At 39.3% G+C, this 24,157-nt stretch overlaps 1 protein-coding gene across 7 annotated transcripts in view; it reads left to right on the top strand.

Moving 5' to 3' along the window:
* The window catches only part of PRKCZ (protein kinase C zeta), a 167,434-nt gene extending 143,910 nt beyond the window's left edge, over window positions 1–23,524 (top strand). For all 7 annotated transcript variants that reach the window (XM_034753538.1, XM_034753539.1, XM_034753544.1 and 4 more), the window contains 2 exons: window positions 18,274–18,389; window positions 22,671–23,524. In XM_034753538.1, the coding sequence (XP_034609429.1) occupies window positions 18,274–18,389; window positions 22,671–22,758 (204 nt within the window). In that variant the 3' untranslated portion in view covers window positions 22,759–23,524. The remainder of the gene's footprint in view (window positions 1–18,273; window positions 18,390–22,670) is intronic.
* The last annotated feature ends 633 nt before the right edge of the window (window positions 23,525–24,157 follow it).

Below are 24,157 nucleotides of genomic sequence, written 5' to 3'. Positions count from 1 at the left end.
CTGACAGACATACAAGAAGGCAGTTTCCTTACAGTTTACAATATAAGGCCCCAGTCATACAAAACCTTACATATGTGACCCTTACTTACCTGAATAGTCCCATTGATTTAAATTGTGCTGTTAATGTTTGTAGAATCAAGCCCTTAAAAGACAAAATTACCTGAGGAAGAGATGTGGCTTGAATGCAGTATGACTGAGTAGTTGTGTTTTGCTTGCTTGCTGGTTACTTTCAAGCTTTACATTTTGTTTTGTTACTCCTTGCTCTTAGGGTTGTTTTTGGTCCATAGTGTGGGATAAGATGTACTTTCGTTTCAGTGGGATTTGCAAGAAGGTGCATGCAGTGTTAAACTGATCATAACTTTTAAACTGTCAGTTGATCTAGAAGAATACCAGTCACTTCTTGATTATGTCCACCACTATCATCATGAAATCATCATTAAAAACTATTATCTGCTACACTAACTACTTTATGGCTAAGGTGCCAACTGTGTCAGGAACATTATTTTAATTAGCTTTGTAAATTTTTAATAGCTAGTTTAATGATGGAGATGCAAGTATGCATTTTTTTTTTCAGTACTGTGAACTCCATAGGAAATATTGTAGAAACAGGAAGTAATGACTCTAGCATCATGAGAGAAGTTTTCTGAGAAAGGGAGAAAACAGAATGATTAAATTCTTACTTTGTGGCTTGTTGTTCAGACCATCCTTATTGAAGTTCTTCATAGAAGAAGCTTTCTATAGAGGCAGAATGTCTGGCATTTTTATAGCTGTTCATATAACACAGAGGATCTGATTAGGCTATTAATAATTTGTGAAGATATAGGTTGTTTTAAATAGCTCCCTTAATCTGGTGTGTGTTGTTTTACAGCATGCACCTTCAGGCACTATAATGCTAATTAGTAAGATGTTTCTTAATAGAACATCAACATCAAACCTCACATACTGTAGCTTTATGAGAGAAGATTTTGTTGGATTCATTTTATATTTGTAAAAGAGACATTTACTGGTTTACTTACTTTATATTTCATGGTGATCACTTGGGAAGACCACCCCAAACTGAAACAGGGTGATTATGTAATCCTGGCATCTTTTCAGCAAAGCCGTGTCATGTAAATTACGATCTTGAGATGTAAATTATGCATAGTTTAACATTTTATAAGTTTACAGGAAAATCATGTTTACTTTGGGTCCCTGTTGTATTCTGGGTTGTATTTAGAAGGGGCTTCTGCTTGTAGTTGTTTTAGGTGTTGGTCATTTCGATGTAGGCCAAAATATTTCAGTTTTGCAAAGTGAATAAATAAAAGCCTAATATAAATATTTTTATTATTTTTTTAATTTAGTGAATCTTCTTCTGGATTAAAAGTGGAGATTTACTTTAAACATTTCTAAGTATAATTTACCCTGAAACACAAAGCCTTACACAACACAACCAGAGGGTAAAATTGACAAACTATTTATTGCCAGGGTCCAGCCTGAGTGAAGTGTGAAAAATAAACATAATATATAGATAGTGAAAGGAGACAGATTCTAAATATCTTTTCAGTGTTCGCAATCTAAGGTGTAAGTAATAAAGGTAAAGACACTTTTCAGTGACTTTTAAACTTAATGGCCTGATTTTGAAAGGTATTGAGCCTCCCCCAATCACTTCATTGGAAGCAAGGGTGCTCAGTACCTTTTAATTTTGATGTTTTTTTGCATGAGGGATGTGTTATACAATAGGGATCTAACCTATGGATAATTTCAGTATTGGGATGTTGCTGTGCATGAAATGAGGCAGTAACATTCTGGAACCTAGTAAGACAGCTTTCCTAATTCTTTTAGAACACTTACCAAATGTTTTCAGCTATATAAGGGAAAATCCATTGATATTCAAAATCTCCGTGTTTCTTGCATTATGTCTTGCATGATAAAAGCAATACTACAAAATTGTGGTTGATGTCACTGCTTAGCTGTGCAGAGATACAATGGAGGTGAACCTAGAGTGAAGATTCAGATAAAGAGCAATATGTCTGACAAAATTAATTGCATGCAAAATGCATTTTGGGGGTGGGGGGGGGCTATAATGGAGACGAGCATATGAATATTTTATTAATACACTGAGTAGAGTTTTGTCCATTCACAGCTAGGTCTGAACTTGGCCCATTTATGGTTGTGTTGACTTCCAGATGATCAGACCAAGTTGGCTGATAGTTTAATGTGTGGTCTGAGAAGTAAACATACTAACCCTATATAATCAAAGATATGGAGACTGTCAATAAGTTCAACCTAAGCAATGATCAGTGATTCAGTGAGAAGCAAAGTTATTGTGGGAATGAAACTGGAAGGAAGTGAAAAATATAGTCTTGGAAAATAGAGTACATCAAGAGCAGTTCCAGGTAACATGGAAAGATTGCTTCCAGACAGGTTAAGAATTCTTAGGAATGTCCACTTCAAAGGAAAAAAAAGGACTTGCATTTTGAACAAAAGGCCATTGACTTCAATAGGAGTTAGGCCCTTACGCTGCTTAAGTGCATTTTAGCATCCCACTGTGCACCTGTCTGAAACGAAATACCTTTGAAAATCTGGCCCAAAGTAAACAATGCAATTGGATAAGAAGGAGAAAAAATTACAGCAAGATCTTTGGTAGCAAGGTGCAAATGACACTGATCTGCAGTGAGAAGGAACATCATATTTATGTGTGATGTACATACAAAGGTGCTCTGGTTAAACATTTTTTAAATAGAGCAGTTTGAAGAGTGTTGAGTTAATGAAGAAGTAACTAACCTTTCACTTAAAAGAAGATGTTGACAAAACAATATATCGAATGTTTGTGTCTTTTAAAAAAAGACTCAGACAGCAGAGAGGGAGCATAGAGCTGTGATCTGCCTAATGCAGAGCATAACTATCTGTGAAAGTCATTGCTGGGAAGATTGTACTTCAAAGCTTTCTCTTGCTATGTATTATGAGCTTACTTCCCAGAATTTACAAAGAAACAAAACTAAAAAGAAAAATTACCTCAGCAGTCAGGAGAATACATATGTGAAAGTAGGTAGTGAAACAAAACTGGAGTCAGGAAAATTCCTAGAGGGATTTCATGGAGTTGTAGGGCAACAAACCTACTGAAATGTTGTCTTTAATAAATTAAGTCTTTGCCTCTGTGACTGCAAATAGAGAGGCATAAAAAGATAGATCAGAAAAGACACACATGGGGGACACATGTCAGAAAAGATTGTAACTTTCAGAAAGCAAGCTGATTTCAGCCTTAAGTTAGCTCAGTGAATTATATATATTCCTCCCTGAGATTCCTAAGGGAGCTGATAAAACTGATTCAAATGCATTTTGTGGCAACTGATTCCTCAGTTCCTCAAATTAAAGGCTGCAACACTGCCACCTACTTTTCAAAGTAGACTTTTACTCTTTCATACTCCAATGGATGTAATATCATCCTAAAGATAGAGTTCAATTTTTACTCTTTCAGCATCATCTAATATCCATTCAGAATGCTGCTGCAAAAATAATTTTCCTAGCCCATCACTTTGACCATGTCTCCCCTCTCTTTGCATCCCTCCACTGCATAAACCTAAACTACCTGCCCTCATGTTCGTGGCCTGTTGATTCCTATCTCTGTCAACCACATGTTAAATTTCCAAACAAGCACCTTTGTATTCTCTCCTGCCCCTCACTCTTGGGTGGGGCACCCCATAACCATCCACAAACCTAACAGACTTTCTTTCTTCCAAACTTCCCTTCTTAAAACTTTCTTTTTCTGTGATGTCTACAAAAAGTTTAATAGCTAGGCTGCTGGTGTGCTGAGACCACGCCCTATCATGCTGACCAATATTGTCGTACTGTTTCCTTGCACTCCATCTGTTGTCTCTTGTTTTATACTTAAATTGTAAGCTCACTGGGGCAGGGACCATCTTTTTGTTCTTGTTTGTACAGCACCTCGGACAATGGGGTCCTGGTCCAAGCCCAGGGCTCTTAGGATATGGTAATACAAATAATAAATAATCATGCTCAGTGATAATCTGCTTAGCTCTAGCAGTATATTCAACTGTTACTATCAAACCGGTGATGGGTGGATGGACGTGTGCATGCACACACAGAGTATGGGTCCTTCTTTGGTAAATTTAGAAGAAAATAAAAGGTATTTGGAATCTAAAGGTCAGGAACTGGGTTATAACCATTTTAATAGGTCAAATTTTGGCCCGAACTATGTGACAGCGATTCTTTTAAGTTACAGACCAGTGCACCCTAAATCTCAAGTACTGTAGAAATGTTGTTGCATTCCAGTTGGCATAATTACAGACTTTCATGTAACACATCCCTTACTGCTAAATAATACTACCCTCCCACAATTCCCAAGTATTGTTGTGTAAGCAGTCTTAGTCTGTATATTGATTTCAGAATCATGTCTTTTTATTACAGGTGTAGTCCTTACTGTAATAACTCTATCAAGACTTTTGCAGCTCTTTCAAAGCACTACAATATATAGGCAAAGCCCTGAAAAATTTAATTGGGTATGAAAATCATAGTTATTACTGCAACAGAGTTTATGGTGTATAATACAATTAAGTACATTGATATGTTAGGATATAGTCTCCTCTCAAAGAGCAGAGAAGTGCTATTAAAATCAGAAAGAGAAGAAAGGATGCCCCATTAACTTTTTGGGAGGCGGAGGGGAGGAGCATTCAAGTGCTATGAGAGAACCTTTCAGCCTTGAAAGATCCCTGAACTAAATTAGGAAAAATACAACATAAAATGTGTTTATTCCTTGTTGATCTCTATAGTTAAATGCTGCATATTCATTGTAATGGTTTCCATTGCTTGACAAAACAAGATGTTTTATTTGGGTATTTTGACATTAATCTCCAAAGAATGTTTTCAACTTGAATTTATAGAGTTATTTTACACTGTCCATTACAAGTCACTAGCTGACTTTTGTTTTACAACAGAAATAAATTTAACTCTGAAAGGTTAGAAAATTGAGTTGCTCTATTTTTCATCATAAAATAAACACACACAAATCCCCACAATTGTTGTCCTAAAACTGATTTTAAAAGAATCTCAAAATTAAGTCTTGAACCTTTCAGTTTGAATAAACTTCTGTTTTAAGTAGTTAAACCAACATTTTATATGTTATGCATATATAACAGGTGTCTTGGGGGATGGAAGATTGGTGGGGAATGGTTTGACTAGGGTCTTTTAGCTGAAGACTTCTATGTCTAGTGTCAGAAACCTGAAGTGTGGGAAAACCCTCTCCTGAGTATTTCATAACCACACAAGATGTAGGTTCAGATCAGCTTCTAAAACTGGGTAAAAGTTCAGGGGGATCCTTAGCATGTCTGAGCCAGGCTTCTCATCTTAAAATCATTTGTTGTTTCCGTTTTTCCTTGGATTTACTTTCTGCCTCTATCCCTGTTAACTCAAGGAAATGCAGCAAACAATATTCAGCCCTGCTGGAGAACCATTATCAGGAAAACACAGAACTTCTGAAGTTGGCTATTTACTGTAATAAAGCTGCCCTGAGTGATGGACTCTCATGGCACCAGGAAGGAAAATCTTTCTTCCTCACTGTTTGAAAGAAGCCTAACGACATATGTAACCTTGTGTCATAACATTAAACAAGATTCAGAATCTTTAGATTTAGGTGTCACTTTTGAGGGTTTCAGGCACTGGAATTGTTGCCATATAATATTGTGTTAGCGAATTGAGTCATCACACCAGCTCATCGTCTTACTGACGTTAAGTAACATCCATCATTTTAATCCTCATATGTCTTGGTTTAATAGACAATAAAATGTTAAATTGCAGCTAAACAGATGGCTAAATTTTAACTAACATCAATCCTTGTAAAAATATATTTTATAAAAAATTTTATAATTGCAAGTAGTAGATGATTAATTGGATCCACATGTGAACACCCTAAAGAAGGAATTTTACACTAGGTGTAAGGTATAACAGAAAGGTAGGTCCCTAATTGAGGTGGTTTGTCAAAAGGTACTGGAGTTATTTTTCATTTAATTATTGTTAGAGTATGCAATTCATGTCTTTATTTGTGCTATCCGTTTTTACTGAATTTATTTTCTGGTGACTTGTAAAACATGGGAGTCAAGTAAACTAGACACCTACAGTAATATTTTTTTAGTTAATAGACTCTTACATAGATCCCCAAAGTATTTGGAAAACATGATTGCTCACGGTGTATGGACACACGCCATCATTTTCTCTCCTACTCCCTTATATCTGCTCCAATTCGTTCCATGGCTCTCATACATCTTAAACTACTTGTTAACCCAAGGTGCAAAATGTCTTTAGCCACAATGAAGACTGACACCACTGAGAGGAGGCAGGCAGGCTTTTGTGGGCTTGGAGCTGTAGCAAGTGTAACTATGCTTGGCAGGATTCAAATTCGATCAATAACTATCAATAAATATCAATTTCAGCTGATGGGGCGGGGGGAACACACTTATTTCAGCCATCACTAACAGTGGGCATGCTTGCAGGGATTGCGTGTCACTAGCCCTGCCCCTGTGTAGGGAGCCCTCAGCAGCCCTGCTGTCAGAGGAGTGAGGGAGAAGGCCCATGACAGTGGTGACACTTGATCCCTGCAGGTCCTAATGGGGCTGAGCAGAGACCCTTGGCCAGGACTGCAAGGAGGAAGAGGACAAGCTGTGTGGGGGGCCATGCTACTACTGAATAGTCCTGCAGCAGTGCAGGGAGCAGTCTGCAGTCCCACTGTCACGGAGCCATTGTCTCTCTTTCCCCCGCTGGGAGTACTGGGGGTCTGTGCTCTGCCTCGCCAGAACCACAGCCTTTCCCACCCCTTGCTCAGGCAGGGGTTGGATGTCACTGGCCCTACAGCCATGCCGGGAACCCCCTGCAAATCTGTTGTCATGGGAGTTCCTGCCCAGGATGGCTCCCCCATTACTGGCTGGGGAATGAGTGGGGCTGGTGACGCCCAAGTCCTGCAGGCATAAGGTGCTGGGAAGACTGTAGTCCTGGCTCTGCAAAGCAGAGGCCCTTGGCCAGGACTGTGAGGAGGGAGTGGTCCCTGCTGCTGAATAGCTCTGTTCCCGAGCAGGAGCCCTTCAGCAGCAGGGTGGCCTCCCCCACAGCCCTCCCCAGGAGTTTCTGCTGTGCCCCACCTCTACCCCAGCCTTCCCTGCACCTTGTGCCTTCAGGGATCAGGTGTCATTGGCCCCACGGCTGTGCAGAGAGTCCTCTGCACCTCCAATGTCATGGACCCACTCACGCTACTGATGTGCCAGGAGTGTGAGATCTGTCCTGAGGCAGGAACTGTTCAGCAGCAGGGTGGCCTCCCCTGTCCCCAGGAGCACGTTCTCCTCCTTTCAGTCCTGGCTGAGGGGTCTCTGCTCTGCAAGGCAATGACAACCACAGCCTCCCTTGCACGATGGTCCATTGGGCCCCTCGGCTGCACCCTGCTCTCAGCATTGCCCTAATCCCAACCCTACTCACCACACCTGTAAAACTACAAATAGTTAAAAATTGATGATAAAAATCAGATTCTGCCAATCCAAAGTATAATCTTCCAAAACCAATGACAAGGAAATAGTTTAGCCTTTTTCTGAAGTTTATCCTGCAAACTCTCTACCTTCTCTCTTTGCATGCTAAAAACTAGTTGTATCCATCTTAGGGTAGGTCTATACTTACCTCTGGGTCCAGCGGTAAGCAATCGATCTTCTGGGATCAATTTATCATGTCTTGTCTAGACGCGATAAATTGATCCCGGAAGTGCTCGCCGGCTACGCCGGTACTCCTGCTCGGTGAGAGGAGTACGCGGCATGGCCGGGGGAGCCTGCCTGCCGCGTCTGGACCCGTGGTAAGTTCGAACTAAGGTACTTCGACTTCAGCTACGTTATTCACGTAGCTGAAGTTGCGTATCTTAGTTCGAAGTGGGGGTTAGTGTGTTTTCCTAAGGATATTGAAGAATGAAATGCATGCCAAACAAGTATAAGGGGCCAAGACAGATTAATCACTGTATGTGGTGGGTTTTTTTTTTTTCTTTTGAGCAGTAATTACGTGTGTGATAGTGATCATGACAGTGTACAGGTCAGAGTTAGAAGTAGGCCTATGTGTACCTGCCTCTCCAGATCTCAGAATCAACCCATTAATATACTACAGGCTATCACATGATAATCCAGCTAACTCTGTAGAAATGAGCCATTCATGAAGGACAGGCAAACAAACATGCAAGACAGTAGAGCCTTAAAAGAGAAAGGGGTAGGCAACAACCAACAGATCTACACTGCAAAGAACTTGGGGGAGGGATAGCTCAGTGGTTTGAGCATTGGCCTGCTAAACCCAGGATTGTGAGTTCAATCCTTGAGGGGGCCATTTAGGGATCTGGGGTAAAAATCTGTCTGGGGATTGGTCCTGCATTGAGCAGGGGGTTTGACTAGATGACCTCCTGAGGTCCCTTCCAACCCTGATATTCTGTGATTCTTCTAGAACTGAACTGAAATGCTTGCAAGTTAATAGAGGTTGCTGGATTTTCCATATGCCAGGTCTCAAGCCCCTTTTAGAAACACGGGAATTGTTGTGCTGCATCAGACTAGTGGTCCATCTGATCTAGTAGCCTGTATTCAATAGTGCCCAGTTTGGATTAGTGTGAAATGGACTATATGAGAGAGCCTGCTCGTGTCTTCCTAAGCACAGGCATCTGCTTGTTGGCTAAACACCTGAAGCATGGACATCTATATAACTTATAGGTTTATATCAAGTGAAATGTCATCAGTATAAAAATGCAACTTTTTAGAAAGTTGCTCTGAATCTTCCTCGGAAAACTACAAGTTTAGAAATAATTCTGCCAATCTGTCATTTAATTATTATTATTTATCTTCTCTGTGGATGTTTTTCATGAAAACAAAATGATGTGATTTTTCCAGAGTTTTTCAGGTAGTGTCATCAGGTCTCTTCCAAAGGGAGTTTTGAGTGTTGATTTTCTATCTGATATTTCTCTAGAGAAACGGTGACCTCCAGTGGCCAGCCAGGCTACTCCAGAGTATGTGCCCCACATAGGCAATAACAGCACAGAACAATGATCATACCTGGTAGTCTGTTTCTGGTAAAGCCACTATCAGAACCTTAAGGGGGAGATAAATTTCCAAATGCTATGCAGTGTTGCTCATAGGGATTGAGGAATTCCTTCCAGACCCCTGTGATGATCAGCTTTATGCCCCGAAGCATGACATTTGATGTGTTGATCTTCACACTTGTAGCTAAAACATTATAGTCACAAAGTTATCCAGACCATTTCATAATCCAGCCACAAACAGTTATCTCTCTGACCTCTTTACCAGGAGCATATCTTATAGGGATATGTAAGTAGTGTGTATCTCCTATGTATCAAAAATATCTCTACTATTCAGAGAAAGCAAGAAGAATTCATTTAGTCAGAATACATTAACAAAAACTCATTCAGAAATAATTTAAGCAATTCATTTGTGAACTACATGCCTTGTTAGGTTCATTGGCAGCAGGAAAAATGTATTGTTGAATAATTTCTGAAATCTTTTGTAAATTATTATCCTCAAGTGGCTTCTCAGGCATTTTGAATAAAGGAACTCCTGTTCCCCAAAATGTTTTGCAGCTAGGCTTTCTTGTCCACTCACAAAGACTTGATTTTACATTAAAAGAAATGTCACTATTAGATAGAATTGGCAAAGAATTTCGTATAGGCAATTGTTAGATTTATTACATTTCTAATAATTATAGTAATCCTAATTTCTCATGAACTATCCAGTGAAACTGGACTCCTGACACGCAGAAGAGATCTATTTTGTGAAATGGTAAATGGCTTACATAGAAGTTCTGAACATCAGCAATATTAAGATTGTAAGCTCTTCAGGGCAAGAACTCTGGGTCCTCTGAGATACCTCACAGAACTTTAACCCCAGGGACAATTCTGGGCTCCTCCAGGACTGGAGCAGTCCCTGGCATGTTAGGCAACTTTTCCTCTGCTGCCAATGAGCAGCAGTGCTGCCCAGAAACTGCAGCTAGACTCCCTTGAAATTGACACCCTTCCAGCCCCAGCCCTACCCCTAGTATGTTCCCAATACTGAAATTTGCAAGGGGAGTCTTGGAAAACAGACAGTAGTTGTATTACTCAGTTAAGAACATAAGAATGGCCATACTGGGTCAGACCAATGGTCCATATAGCCAGTATCCTATCTTCTGACAGAGGCTGGTGCTGGATACTTCAGAGAGAATGAATAGAACAGGGTAGTTATCAAGTGATCCATCTCTTGTTGTCCAGTCCCAGCTTCTGGCAGTCAGAGCATGTATTTGCATCCATGACCATCTTGGCTAATAGCCATTGATGGACCTAACCTCCATGAGCTTATTTGATTGTTTTTTTTAACCCAGTTTTACTTTTGGCCAAAATCCCGTGACAGTGAGTTCCACAGGTTGACTGTGTGTTGTGTGAAGAAGTACTTTCTTATGTTTGTTTTAAACATGCTGCTGATTTAATTTCATTGGGTTTGATTCGTGTGTTATGTGAAGAGGTACAGAAATGGCCACACCATTCTTGATTTTACAGACCTCTGATATCCCCCCTTCAGCCATCTCTTTTCTAAGCTGAACAGTCCCATTTTTTGTAATTGGCCCTTCAGATGGAAGCTGTTCCATACCCCTAAACATTTGTTGCCCCTTTCTGTACCTTTTCCAATTCTAATACGTCTTTTTTGAGATGGGGCAACCCAGACCTGCACGCAGTATTGAAGGAGTGGGCATACCATAGGGATTCTCCCTAGGCCAGATCCAGGGCTTTGTCTTCCCAACCCCTTAACCCAGTGTATAGGGGCTGAGAGAATCTCACCCTCTGTCTTCCTGTATATCTTTACAGAGCCTAGCACAGTGGGGCTGATCTTGTTTAAGGTGATGGGTGTTACCATGGTATGTATACATTGATTTTTAAATAATATTTTTGTAAATATTCTTATCTCCTCATCATGGTGTCTGAGTGTCAGAACCCTTGCTTTGTCCACCCTGTTTTCTTCTGTGCTTCCAAGAGGAGGGTAGGATTTTAATTCAGACATGTTCAATAGGAAAAACTTCTTTTTAAACCTTAGCATGCAAAACACTATGGATTTGTTTTGAGATGAAAGACCATTTCAAACAAGCAAAGAGAGCAGCTTCTAAGCAACATGCTGAAAATAGAGATGTTGACTAAACTTTTCTGAAAAAAGGACATTGGGGAGTGCATTGGGGGACCAGCTCCCATAAGTAGAGTTCTCATGTTCTTGTGTATGTGTTGCCTTACCATATCTCAGTAGCTTTCCTGCCCTTTTCCACAATTGGCCAGGTAATGATTTTGGATGCACGTTTAGACACCAGTTAAGTCTACACAGGCAAAGTCCTGGTAGATCAGTGGAGCTTCATGTGAATACCAGGGACCCCTGTGCAAACATATATTGTGGAGGTGAGATGCTAGCTTGTAATTTGTCATAAGTAGAAGAGCTCTAAAAACATGCAACCAACACGTCAGATCTGCAGTTTATAATCTGCACAAAAATTGGGAGTCCATGTCTCCCCTGGCCCTCAGGAAAGATTGAATAGCAGATGCTTTAATAAGTCTTGGGTTGCTAGGATTTTGTTATTTTACAAAATATACTACTGTAAACTTACTAGCATGTTATAAATAATTGCTTTCTAAAATAAACATTGAGGTACAATTGATAAAATAAATGAGTACTTTTGGTGAAGCAGTATATATTAGCATTTCCATTGTGATAGTGCACTTAACTTACTAATTGAGTCATTTGTTGTGTCTGTGACCCTAGTGTAAATTAGCAAGATCCTTCTGTATATAATACCAACCTTCACAAAGTCTAGAGTTGTAGACTTGCTTTATTATGTCATATAGGTCACAAGGGTTCCAGTAGCAAAAATGTATGTTATATACATTGCTAAGATGTTCATTAAGCTGCTTTACTGTCAACACTGTTTTTGATGAAAAGTGGGGTTTTTGACAGTGATTATTTTTAATTTTGTTTTTGAAAGAAGTATCCACATTCCACAGAAAATTTGTCAAAAATACAACTGTGCAAAACCAGAAAATTTTTTATTTGAAAATTTTTGATTTAAAGTGTTGCCTCCTTGTGGTTGAAGTTTAGTGTCTGTCTCTGCCATTCTCCTCTCTGGGTTGGGTTTTCCCAGCTGAACTACGTCTCCATAATGGACTCTAGTCAGACTCATGCATCATGGCGACTCAGCAAAAGGGAAGACCATAGCGCAACATGGGAATTAGTCTGTCTGGGGAGCCCTGCCCATAGAGTAGAATAGGGGCTTAAGGGATCTGAACTACAATTTTCATGAGGCACCGCAGCAGTATATCTGAATAGAACAGTGGCTCTCAAACTTTTTTTTTCGTGGACCACTTGAAAATTGCTGAGGGTCTCGGCAGACCACTTAATGATCTTTCCAAATTTTTGTACTGTTAGCTAATTATTGTAAAGCACTTTGGATAAAAGTGCCACATAAAAAAACCTTAATTAAATTTTTTGTTCTACAAATAAAAGCACACAACTTGTATTTTATTATCAGTAGTCTTCCTTTCTGATGCGATGGATGTGCCCTCTCGCCCCCGCCACAGCAGCCACAGAGCTGAGACTGGGAAGGAGGCCATCTCTCCCTGGCAGCCGCAGCTCTGGAGTTGGGGAAAGTCGCCTCTTTCTCTGGCTGCTGCAGCCCTGCATATCCCAAATTCTCCCCACCCCCTCTTCTCACCCCACCGCCCCCTCCCACCTACCCCCATTCACCCAAAGGCCCCCATCTCACCTTACATGTGCGTCTTCTCCAGGGTTCAGGCACCTAATTAGTGGAGCCATGCCTGTGCGACTCCACTAATTAGGTGGGTGGCCCTTCATTGTCTCGTGTGCAGCCGCCCAGGCACGCACCTTAGAGGGAACTATCCGCAGAGCATCTGAATGGAGCTCGTGGACCACAGTTTGAGAACCTCTGGAATAGAAAATGTTGGAGGTTTGGTAAAATATTTTCTGTTTTCCACCAAGTTAAAATTTTCTACCTGAATCCCCATCCCCCAACAGCTGTAACGTGCATCACTAGCATTTAGACCCAGTCCTTCAAACCTTGTTGGGCAGGGTGCTGGCAATTGGGAGTTAGTTCCACTGATGTAAATGGGACTACTCCTAGCAGTTAGTTTTGTAGGATTGGGCCTTTTATAATTCTTTTAACTGAACCTTGGCCAGTGGGAAAATGTTTGTTTGAATTACTTTTATTCATGGTTAGAAAAGACCTGCCATTTAAACTGGGCCAAACGTACTTTGTCTTTTACTGTATTGATTTGTTTTTTTCTTGCAAAGCTGTTTCCAGTTATCTTTTTTGTGATTCTCTCACTTGTACTGATAGTCCTTGTGAACTCTAGAACTATGCTTCAGAAAAAAAATTCAAGGCTATATGAAGGAATGTAACAAGCTGGCATTCTTTTATGGTGGCTTGTGATGTATTTAATTGAGTTTACAAATATGAATATGTTTGTTACTAGTGAATAGAATAGTCTTTTTCTTGAAAAAAATGTGGGTTAAAATTAATTTAATGGAAACTCCTGTATAATTTGAAGCCTTACTAATTTAAAGAGCTGATATCCAGAGCTATTAATTACTAAACTGAACATTGACTCATCATTCACCCAGGGTGTATTGGGCTTATTTTTCTGAAAAAACACCTTTATAATAAATATACCTAGCGTTTGGTTTGTGGATATTTGTTTTGAGACTGTGCCTGCCAAGTTGTACTTAAATTAATTTTTGCTATTGTATTTTCTGAGTTTTATCTATTGGGATATAAAACAAAGACTTATTTGAAGTTGGGAAGGCAACCAAATAAACTCTTGGCTGCACTTAGTTTTGATTCTGTTGCATCAGGTGAAGACTGCATTTGAAGGTGTGCTTTTATTTTGAATCTTCTATCAGAGCAGCCTACAGATTAAAAAATCATTTTAAAAATACATCTGGAATTGAAGTCAATAGCATAGGCATTGTTGTTGGAATTCAGAGTTGCTCAGTGCTTTGAATCCAGCCCCGGGATCAGAAGTCATTACGTATTTGGGATCTGAAATAGAATGGGTAGATTCAGACCATTCGCTAATGGACAGGAGTCCACAGCATCTTTGACACCTGGCAAGTTAATTTGTAGACGAAACTTAACTCTTCCTTTGCTTCGAATTGTCCCTCCACATCAGGACTGGGGCATATATATAGGCAGTGTGGTGTGGGAAGAAGATTGTGCTAACACTTCCTGTGCTGTACTTGTTAAGTGGAGAGAGGACTTGAGTTACCAGTGCTGCGAATCTGACACCATCCATGAACACTACAAATAAATTTACCATTTCCATGTTACATCCATCATCATAGGGAAAAGGATTGTATTTCCAGCGGAGTTCATCAAGATGTTTCTCAGCTGATTTATTTACCAATATGAAAAAGCTATTTTGTGAGTTCAGGACAGAGGGAAATGATATCTTGGTTTAAATTAGATTTTTGTCTGCTCAATCCTACTTGTTATCTAATGAATACTAGCTGTAAACATTAGAAAATAACCCACTGGGGAAAAAACAGTACAGAGAAGTCAAATTATCTTTCCTGTTGGGAATATCACATTAGCCATTTTCTGTAGGTATTTTAAAAATTCTTATATTGAGCTAAATGAGAGTTTCTGCATTGCGATGGTAGTGTCTGGCACATCTGTGCTGTCTCTTTTAAACCTAAATCTGATCGCAAAAATCTAATAGCTTGCAACTTTTTATCATAATATCACATTCTCAAGCTAATTCCTTTTATATTTAAATGTACACCTCTACCTCGATATAACGCTGTCCTCGGGAGCCAAAAAATCTTACCGCATTCTAGGTGAAACCACATATATCGAACTTGCTTTGATCCGCCAGAGTGCGCAGCCCTGCCCCCCCCCCCCCCCCCCGAGCACTGCTTTACTGCGTTATATCCGAATTTGTGTTATATCAGGGTAGAGGTGTATAGCACTTTCTTGTTATGTCTTAGTGAGTAAAGAAAGATTCATATACTCCCTATTCAGTGAACCAGTAAGATTTTTTGCCTTTATATATGTTTGAAAGGTATTTTGTTCCCTATATTGTCTCCCAGCTGCCCATAAACGCTGTTACTTTTCTAATTTCTTTTGTTGTGGTCATGAGCATACTTCTCATTTGCACCCAGATACCATAGTCACAACTGAGACACTAGAAAAAAGGTGCCTTATTGTTAGCTACACCACTTGTCTTAGGCCCCCAATTTACTTCCTATCACACACAAACCTGTTGGTTATCCTTCTGTTTTCGTCGGATACTTACCATAGCATCAGACTCCTAGCATCAAAAATACAGAAGATAACATTTTCTATAAAGGCAATTTTATCCACATTCAAGAAAAGGGAGTCTTACATAATTTCAAGTGTCTTCCTTTGCTATTTCATGTTGAGCCTTGTTTGTGGATTCTTATTACACATTAGGCCCATAGCATGTTGAGAACTGTGCTCATTAATACAAGGTCAAGCATCTTTCTATAGATCATGAACAAGCCCACAGAAGAGACCTAACTAACAACATGCTGAGTACTTGAATGTTATAACCTTGTTGGAAGAAAGTGCTCTGAATTTTTGTACTTTCCTGAAGATGTTTTATACATTAGCTGTTCCACTTGTTTGTGTTTGGTACAATTTTACTACACGCTGAGTTTTTCTGTATTTAAATTCCTGCCTGTGAGGTTGATAAGCAATGTTGTTTTCTCCTGCTCATTCTTTCAAAATATAGTGTTTTCTGGTAGATGATGCTGGATGGTGCAATTGCTTTGTGGGAGGGAACAAAGGGTAGAGGAGAGAGATGATGATTTGGTTGTTCCACAATGATTGGTACAAGAACTAGATTAAATATCCACAGTAATATAAACAAAGGTTGGAAAGAGGCAGCCAATGCCGCTTTGCCTCTAGTCTAGTGCATGTAAGCATCCACCAAAATAACATATTGCACTCGGGTTTCTTTGTTTCTTTTCTCTCACGAAGCAGAGGAAAGCTTTCCTGGTACTGTCTGGACACTTTCTGCATTAGGATGCAATATGAAATTCCAAGTCATGATCAGGAGAGTTCAGATCAAAAATGTAAGCAGTGTATAATAATTATCTTGAAAAGCCATGAAAGTACAAGTCCAATATAATACTAACCAATCAAATGACAGTGATGTCTTGTCAGGCCTAACAAAGTTCTGTCACTTTACTATAGCATAGTGTACTTCATAATCTTGTTAACCATGGAGCTGTGTAACATGGTGGAGGAATAAAGGCAATAACAATAATACTATTTGTGACCAATGTTAAAATGTGACTTAACTGACAAGAACAAACAGCTCAAAATAAGTAGGCACTGGTTGGCTGCTTGATCTAAATATATTACTCCAGCAACCAATGAGTGCTTGGATCAGTTGAATCCTTTCATTAGCTTCCAGAGCTTTGAACTCATCCCTGTGGTTTCCCATTGATTGCTCCCAAGCTGAAAATCTGACTCTATTATAAATCCTTTTGAACTGCCACTGGTAGGGATTTAAATGGATTGCCTCATTATACCTGTCGGTAGCTCCTTTCTCACTCAAGTATGTGATAAACTAGAGAGTCTGGCAACTCTGGAGCCTAGCAAAGATGTGTCTTAAACTCTGTCATAATTTTTTGGTTTTAGCATAACTAGTAGTTCCAAGTCAGAAGAGGCGCTTAATCACTTTAAAGGGCATTGTTTACGCGTAAGGATCGAAATTCCCTGGCAGAATTGGAGAGAGAAGGCGGATGAGATAATATCTTTGATTGGACCAACTTCTGTTGGTGAGAGAGACCGACTTACAGAACTGAGCATTGTCAGCTAACATAGCTTCTGTCTGTCAATGTAAATGTTATCTTGATTTACACAATAATCAGTTTCACCCCTAAATAATAAAAGAAAAACGTACGCTTGGAAACATCAGAGGAACTATCATTTTTTTTAAAAGGAAGACTTTAACTATTTTTAATGTGTCCTGGAAAAAAATACACGTTTCTGCTTCTATTCTTGTGCACCTATGAAGTGTGTTTAGACAAGATGAGCACTTGAGTCATGCAGAATGCTACCGAAAACCATGCAAAAGGTTGCTTGGCACTGGATTTCATAAGACTCAAAACCTTGGTAATGTTCGTTTAAAGGTTGCTACAGGTCATAAGCGTGGGCCCAGATTCAAATGTTATCTGCTTGAAACATAGGTGAACCTTGGCAATTTCAGCAGAATTTCATTTTGAACTTTTGAGTTTAAACTTGAAATCCAAAGTGAAACTTGTGTGATGGGGCCTTGATCCCACAATAACCAAAACTGAATAAAACGTTAGCGTGAACCACTCTTGTGAAGTAAAACTGCTGGTTTGTCCATGGTTTAGTGAATGCTGGTGCAGAAGATACATGTGCGTTGCTTAATTAACGTAGAGTGATATTTTCTTTACATAGTAAAGATGTTGGGTGCTTTTGACATTTTAGTGCTTAGATGCAATTGCTTTCAGTGAATAATAACTATTACAGTAGCAGCGTCTCCTCCATCACAGCTGGCTATTGATGCAGGCATTAGCGGAGACAGCTTATGGTTTTGCTCTGTTCTGGAATTAGGTTGGCAGACAAACAGGTCTGGCTAAATTGACTTGACTGTTGGTGTGTATGGTCGAGATGCAGCTCACATCTTCTAAAGGGTCATCTTTGAAACATGACAAAGGTACTTTACAGGCGCATTTAAGAGGAAAAAGTGAGTGTTTGGAGAAGTGTCTTGGCTTGAACTTAAAACAGACTGAAGGTCTCTGAGACGCATGTCCAGTTTATAAACAGTTTTGATACCAAGGATATGTAATTAAATGTTACATTAGTTTGTGTTGCATTCTGGCTTTACTTAGAGGCGATGTTTGTTCTTAGATCAGGCATGCTGAGAAATATATGTGTTGAAATTGCTTTCTCTCTCCTTTTAAACTTAGTTCAGTGTGTTTTGGTGATTTTTCTCAAATATTTGTTTATGAAATCACAAAAGAGGAATAAACAGAATGAACATATCATTTAATGTGAAAATCCTTTAAATGCATAATATTAGTTAGTGTTTGTCTCTTTCATCAATATTGGATGTGTAAAGTATGGGTGTAGTATTTCATAGTGTATATACATAGAGCAGGTGTAAGTTTTCTGAGAAGATTTAGTAAATATTCAATATTTGATTTTTTTTCCCTTTCCCCACCTTATTATCCTCAGCTGGAAAAGAAGCAGGCGACCCCTCCATTTCAGCCTCAGATCACAGACGATTATGGTTTGGATAACTTTGATACACAGTTCACCAGCGAACCTGTGCAGCTAACCCCAGATGATGAGTATGTTTTTTTAATACAATTAAACAAATATGCATCCAGAAATGTATATATGAATATGAAGTTGTTGTAACATTACTGAGAGAGAGTTAATATCTAAAAATGGAACAAAAATGTTGACGTTAAAGATACTAATGTAAATTCAAGAAATGCATAAGTTAAAGTTCTCAAGTGACATTTAGACAGCCACATAATACATACTGTATATTTCAGAATACATCTAACAGCCTAATGAATAATCAAAAATATATGTATTGCTGTTGTTGACCATCAGCACCGTACTTGGTGCTGTACAAACAGCTAAGAACATATGATATCTGCCCCAAGAGGCTTACTCTTTTGTATGGAGACAAAACAATTTAGAGAGACAATGCATCAAGGACCAGTCTGAGTTTGACATGATGGAGGACTCTTGCAGAGGGCATGATTGAAAGTCTTTGCTGGAAAAGAAAGCGTGGAACGAGAAGGGATTTAAAGGTCAAGAGGCCCATTGCTTGGTGCAAGGAGGAAACTGTTCTGAATATAAGGCAAAGATGAAGACAAGATACAAATGTGGTGGTTAGGAGGAAGTAGTGACACGATGAGAGCCAAGATCATGTGAACAGGTTCAGGGTATGGTGGGCCTTGAAGGTCAGCCTCAGAAGCTTGAACTCACTTTAGAAAAACAAGGGGACGCTGTATATGCAACATGAGGAAAACGTCAGTGAGACGCATGAATTTTGTCATCTTGTCTATAAAGTGCCTAACATATGTCTCACATTGAATGAATAATAAGGGAGGGGAGGATGTCACTACCACATTGCTTGTGACAAGGGTGGATAGCCTCCCCAGCCTCTTTTATTTATTTTTTATTGGTTGGTTGGTTGATTTTGCTGGCCAGCCCAGTACAGAGTGTTTTTGATAAGGATGGGAGACCTCCTAGTATTTTGCTGCAGGTAGCTACTCCCATCCTTCTGCATGATGTCCAATTGGGAAGCAATGCAAAGTGAATTTATTCATCCTTTTTTCCAGATGCACAGTTTCTCTTTCGAGGCTGTTACATATGGCACTATTGTTAAATGTTTGTTAGAATTTTACCTTTTAATGACTCAGTTTATTGGCTCTGCTGCTTGAGGAAATGGCACAATAGCGCAATGTTACATGCTCAGCAGGACTATTTATACACTGACATTTTTTTAAGTACTGCTTTGGCATTCGCGTACCGTTGGGGTGAGAGAGAGTCTATTCAGAAATACAAAAGAAGCAAGACTTTCCTTATTCAAATCCAGAATTTTAAAATGGAAAATAAAACAAGTCTCCATGTCAATGGAAACTTGAGGTTTATTTGAAATTAAACAAGGCTCAGTTACCTTGGAGTTGGTGAAATTAGGCTCAGACCAGGAATTTCTGGGCCAGGTCTACTGTGAGAGAGCAGGCAAGTAAGTTGTGGCTTTCCATCCCCAAAGTTTGCTTTCAGATGAGCTTGCTTACACATGCAACTTTTCAGTAGCTGGGTTCCTTTTCCTTTCCCTTGTTAAAGTGGAAATACTATGCTGTGAAGTGATTTCTTCTGAATGGTTCCTGCCTGTGATCTTCCTAACTGGGCCTGTTCCTTTAAGAAAGTCTAGTTTAGGTAGAAGTGCAGAGTTTTGAAGTCTTTAAGTTGCAGTTTCATCTGAACCTTTACAGATTCTAATTCAGGAAGGTACTTAAGCAAAAGCTACTGAAGTCATTGGGACTACTCATGTGCATAAAGTTAAGCCAGTGATGAAGTATCTTAACAAACAAACAGCGAGGCAAGATGCCTTCACCCCAAGCAAGCAAAGACTATCTCACTCCCTACTCACTCAAATGGTCTCTCAGCCTAGAGCCATGCTGGACTCAGTAGTAACCTAAACTTAAGTGGGCTGCCTCCCTCTCTTGCTGCTTCCTAGCCTAAACTGAGTTCCCAGCATGGAAAGCAGGAGACAATCAGGACTCATTGCATTACTTCTGTAGCAGAGTGCTCACTAGTGACCTAGGGAACAACCTTGATATTATCCAGTCCCTAAGTGACATCCATAGGGAGATTAGCTAATTTCCTGCGGGGTAAAGACTGTACTATAACTACATTCAGAAGAGGAATGTGTAGACTGTGTTCGGGTCCAGCTTGATCACAAACAAGACAGCAAATTACAAATGGATGTTGGATTGAAATATTTTAATTTTTTCTCCGTTTTTATCAGTCTCTTAATTTCAAACAATGTCATTATAAATAATGGACTGAGGCTTCTTCTTTGTTTCATGAACCGAAAAACATGCCTGTTTCTAAACACTTTTTTAAAGTTTGTATTTCTTTAGATTAATTTAAAATCTCTAAACCGGTGGTTCTCAAGCTATTTATCATTGTGGGCTGCATATGTGGCCCATAATGGGTTACCTGGGCTGCAGTTTGAGAATCAAGCCTCCCCCTGGTCCCCCCCTCCCCCAATACCCTTACAGACCTCTATGCACGAGGGCAGGGCAGCCTGGACCCTTGGGCCCCAGACCCTGCCAAGCTGGGTGGCCTTTAGCACACAGCTGGGCTGCAGGTGTGTGCCAATTGAGCTGCATGTGGCCCACGGGTTCAGAACTACTGCCCTAAACTGACAGCCAGACATCTTTGTGCTGAAATTTGCAAACTGCCTCCAAACAACAGTTCAGCTCTTTTTTCTTTCCAATCTGTTTTTCTTCCCTGTCTGTCTACTCCTATACTAATTCTTTGGCTCCAGATGCATAAGGCATGACAACAGTTTATTAGGTTACTTTAATGGGAAATACAGACTCTCTGCATTAGAGGATTACAAATTTAGCTTGCAAAAAGGTTTTTTTTGTTTGTTTGTTTTTGTTTTTAGGGGGGGTAGGAAAGAAACTTGCAAAATGAATTGTGTGCATCCTAATTTTTTTTAATAGCCAGAAAGGGTTTTACAGAATTAAAGAAAGTGGCAATTTCAAAAAATTCTGTTAGGCTCTGGAGAAATATAATTCCAGTTGACATTTGACAAGCTGTAGGACACAATCCACCTTTCTATCAGTTTGTGACAGTTTACACAAGAAATTCCCAATAAAGATAATGGTGCTCAGGTGCAGAGTGCTACAGGAACGAGACCCTTTTTTTAAAATGGGTTTTAGCAGATTAAAGATTGAGAGAAAGGCAGTAACGGTTTGTGCTCTGCTACGAAGGCCTTGTCCACACAACAACTTTTAGCGGGGTGTGTGTATATAGTTAGTGGTGGTGGGGATGACTGTAAAGGATGGTTTGTGTCTGTGCAGGACATGGATAGAAATTAGTAGCTATGACAGCTAACAGCAGACTAGGCTGGCACCTGGCTCTCTTCTTCTGTAATAGATTAAGTGCATTGGGGTTTGTTTGGTGAAGAAAGTACTCCTGACTAGTAGTTCTAGCTGTCAGTGCAGAAGGATATTTGAGTTCTTTGCCTTTGTTACTGGTGCTCTATGCGCATGACCTTCAGTCACACTATGCTTCTGCTGAAGCACTACAGGACAGTTGCTAAGTTTTTCTCAGAATGCATAGATAAAACCAGTTAGGCATCAGGGTACATGCAGAGTCAAACAATTGTATGGCAATAAAGCTGCAGTGCGAATGAAAACTGAACCATGTTGGGGATTGGTCCTGTTTTGAGCAGGGGATTGGACTAGATGACCTCCTGAGGTCCCTTCCAACCCTGATATTCTATGATTCATGTTCCTTGTGAACAGTTAAACTGACTCTGTCACCAACTGGCTATAGAGTCACAGTTGAAGACCTAACATTCAGTGTGTCCTTGGAAAGTCAGTTTTCTCTGTTCATCAATTTCTAAAACCTTCCATTGGCTCTCCTTTGTGCACAATGTTCAGTTTACATTTGTTTTCCTCAGATTTGTGTCTCAACTCCATAGCATCCTCACCTACATCTCAGAGCTTATCGTGTTACTTTCCCCTAGCCATCACCACTGCCAGTGATATCAGCCTCTATGCCTTGTGCGTTTCTTTCTCTGTATAAATTGCTGTTCATCCCAGTTTTCCAAACTACCAACCTCTCATTAATAAAAGCAATACTGCTTGAGATTTTGGAATGAAAAATTTATGAAAAGTATTTGTGTATTCAAAGCTTGTTGTTTGTTTATTCTAATTCTTATTATTGGTTGTATCACTAATACTTAGCATTTTTATAGAACTTGTTCATGTTATAATACTGTACAACGAGGAATCTCTTGAACAAAATGATTAGCAACACAATCGAGTTCCAAGTAGTAATCTAAAGAAATATTTCTCCTTATTTTTCAGAGATGTAATAAAAAGAATAGATCAGTCGGAATTTGAAGGATTTGAATACATTAACCCATTGTTGCTGTCAACAGAGGAAACAGTATGAAGGAATGACATCTCCATTGTGGACAAATAATGTGAATGAACTTTAAATTTATCCTTAACTACAGTATATGCATGCAAGGCTGGGGAACTGTAAGGTTTTGGATGGAGACCAATGAAAAAAAATATTGCTGCTGAAAATCAAAGATGAGAATATGATTTTGGTGGGTGTCTTCCTCTAAATATTGGTTTTTAAAAGTTTTGGGCACTGACACAACTGGCTTCGTTAATGAAGGAATTTGCATTTGTGCCTGTCTCGTGAAGGATCAAAGTGTTCATTGCATCCTCGGGAAAAGAGAGATTCCGAACAACTTTGAAAGCTACATACTTTCCACAAACACTTGATGCACTGAGCTATTAATTGAAGAATATTAGAGTGTAACATCCTGAAGAATAAAACGTTAGTGGTGTTGAAGCTTATTTTTTATGCCTTTTTCACAAGTGGTACCTGTCTAAACGTCTCAGATACGATATGTAAAAGGAGTTGTGTTTTATTAGCAATCAAAACATAAATTTGGGTACAGGTTTTAAGTGCCTAAATGGATGAACTGCATTGAAGACTTATTACATATTTTCAACATTCTTAACCCTGGTAAGTTAGGCTTGTTAACATTCAACAAGGAACATATAAATAAAAGCTGCAACCTAATACTGAGGTACATCTTTATAGAGTAGAGTGAGCAATACCAATTCCAAATTAGAACTCCCTGTATCAAATCAAAAATCTGGATTGTTTAAACCTCAAAATTTTAGTTTAAAAAAAAAAAAAACTAAATTTGCACAGAGTGGATTTCTGAAAATACGTAAGCAGTGCCTACAATGATGTCTTGTGTTGTGTATTAAATTTTTGAAAAGTATTTTTATCAATAATACAATATTCAGAAATAGAACAACAAAAGTGTAATGGATCGTAGCCTTAAAGTTTAAATAGCAAATCTAGATTATCCATAAACATGCTACATTTTCCTGATAAAGCACACCTCCTACTAATCAACTGTCTGCTTAGAAATACTCAGTGTATATTACTAATTCATTGTTCTACATAGGAGAACGGGATGCTTTGATAAAAATGGCTTGCTTCAAAGCAGTAACATTTTCAATGGAAGGAAAAATGAATATGTGATAATTTGGGTAAGGTGATAGATGTCCAGTCCCTTCTCTTGAAAACTGGAAAAAAGGGGATGTTATATCACAAAGGTTAAGAATTTGTTGTCAGCTGTGGAAAAACTCATGTCACTATATTTAATGACTAAGTGTGCACTGCAATCTAAAAGCTTTCAGATGCTTGTAAAGATTTACCTGTCTCATTGCAGATGACAACAACAAAGGCAGTACTTTGTGCTAGGTTTTTGTTTAACTACATTGTGTGGCTTGTGGTTCTGGGGGGAAATTGATGTGGGAAT

The sequence above is a fragment of the Trachemys scripta genome, chromosome 19, assembly GCF_013100865.1.
Source record: "Trachemys scripta elegans isolate TJP31775 chromosome 19, CAS_Tse_1.0, whole genome shotgun sequence".
NCBI lineage: Eukaryota > Metazoa > Chordata > Testudines > Emydidae > Trachemys > Trachemys scripta.
The sequence above is the reverse complement of the archived record's forward strand: the minus strand, read 5'-3'. Positions and strand labels throughout refer to the sequence as shown.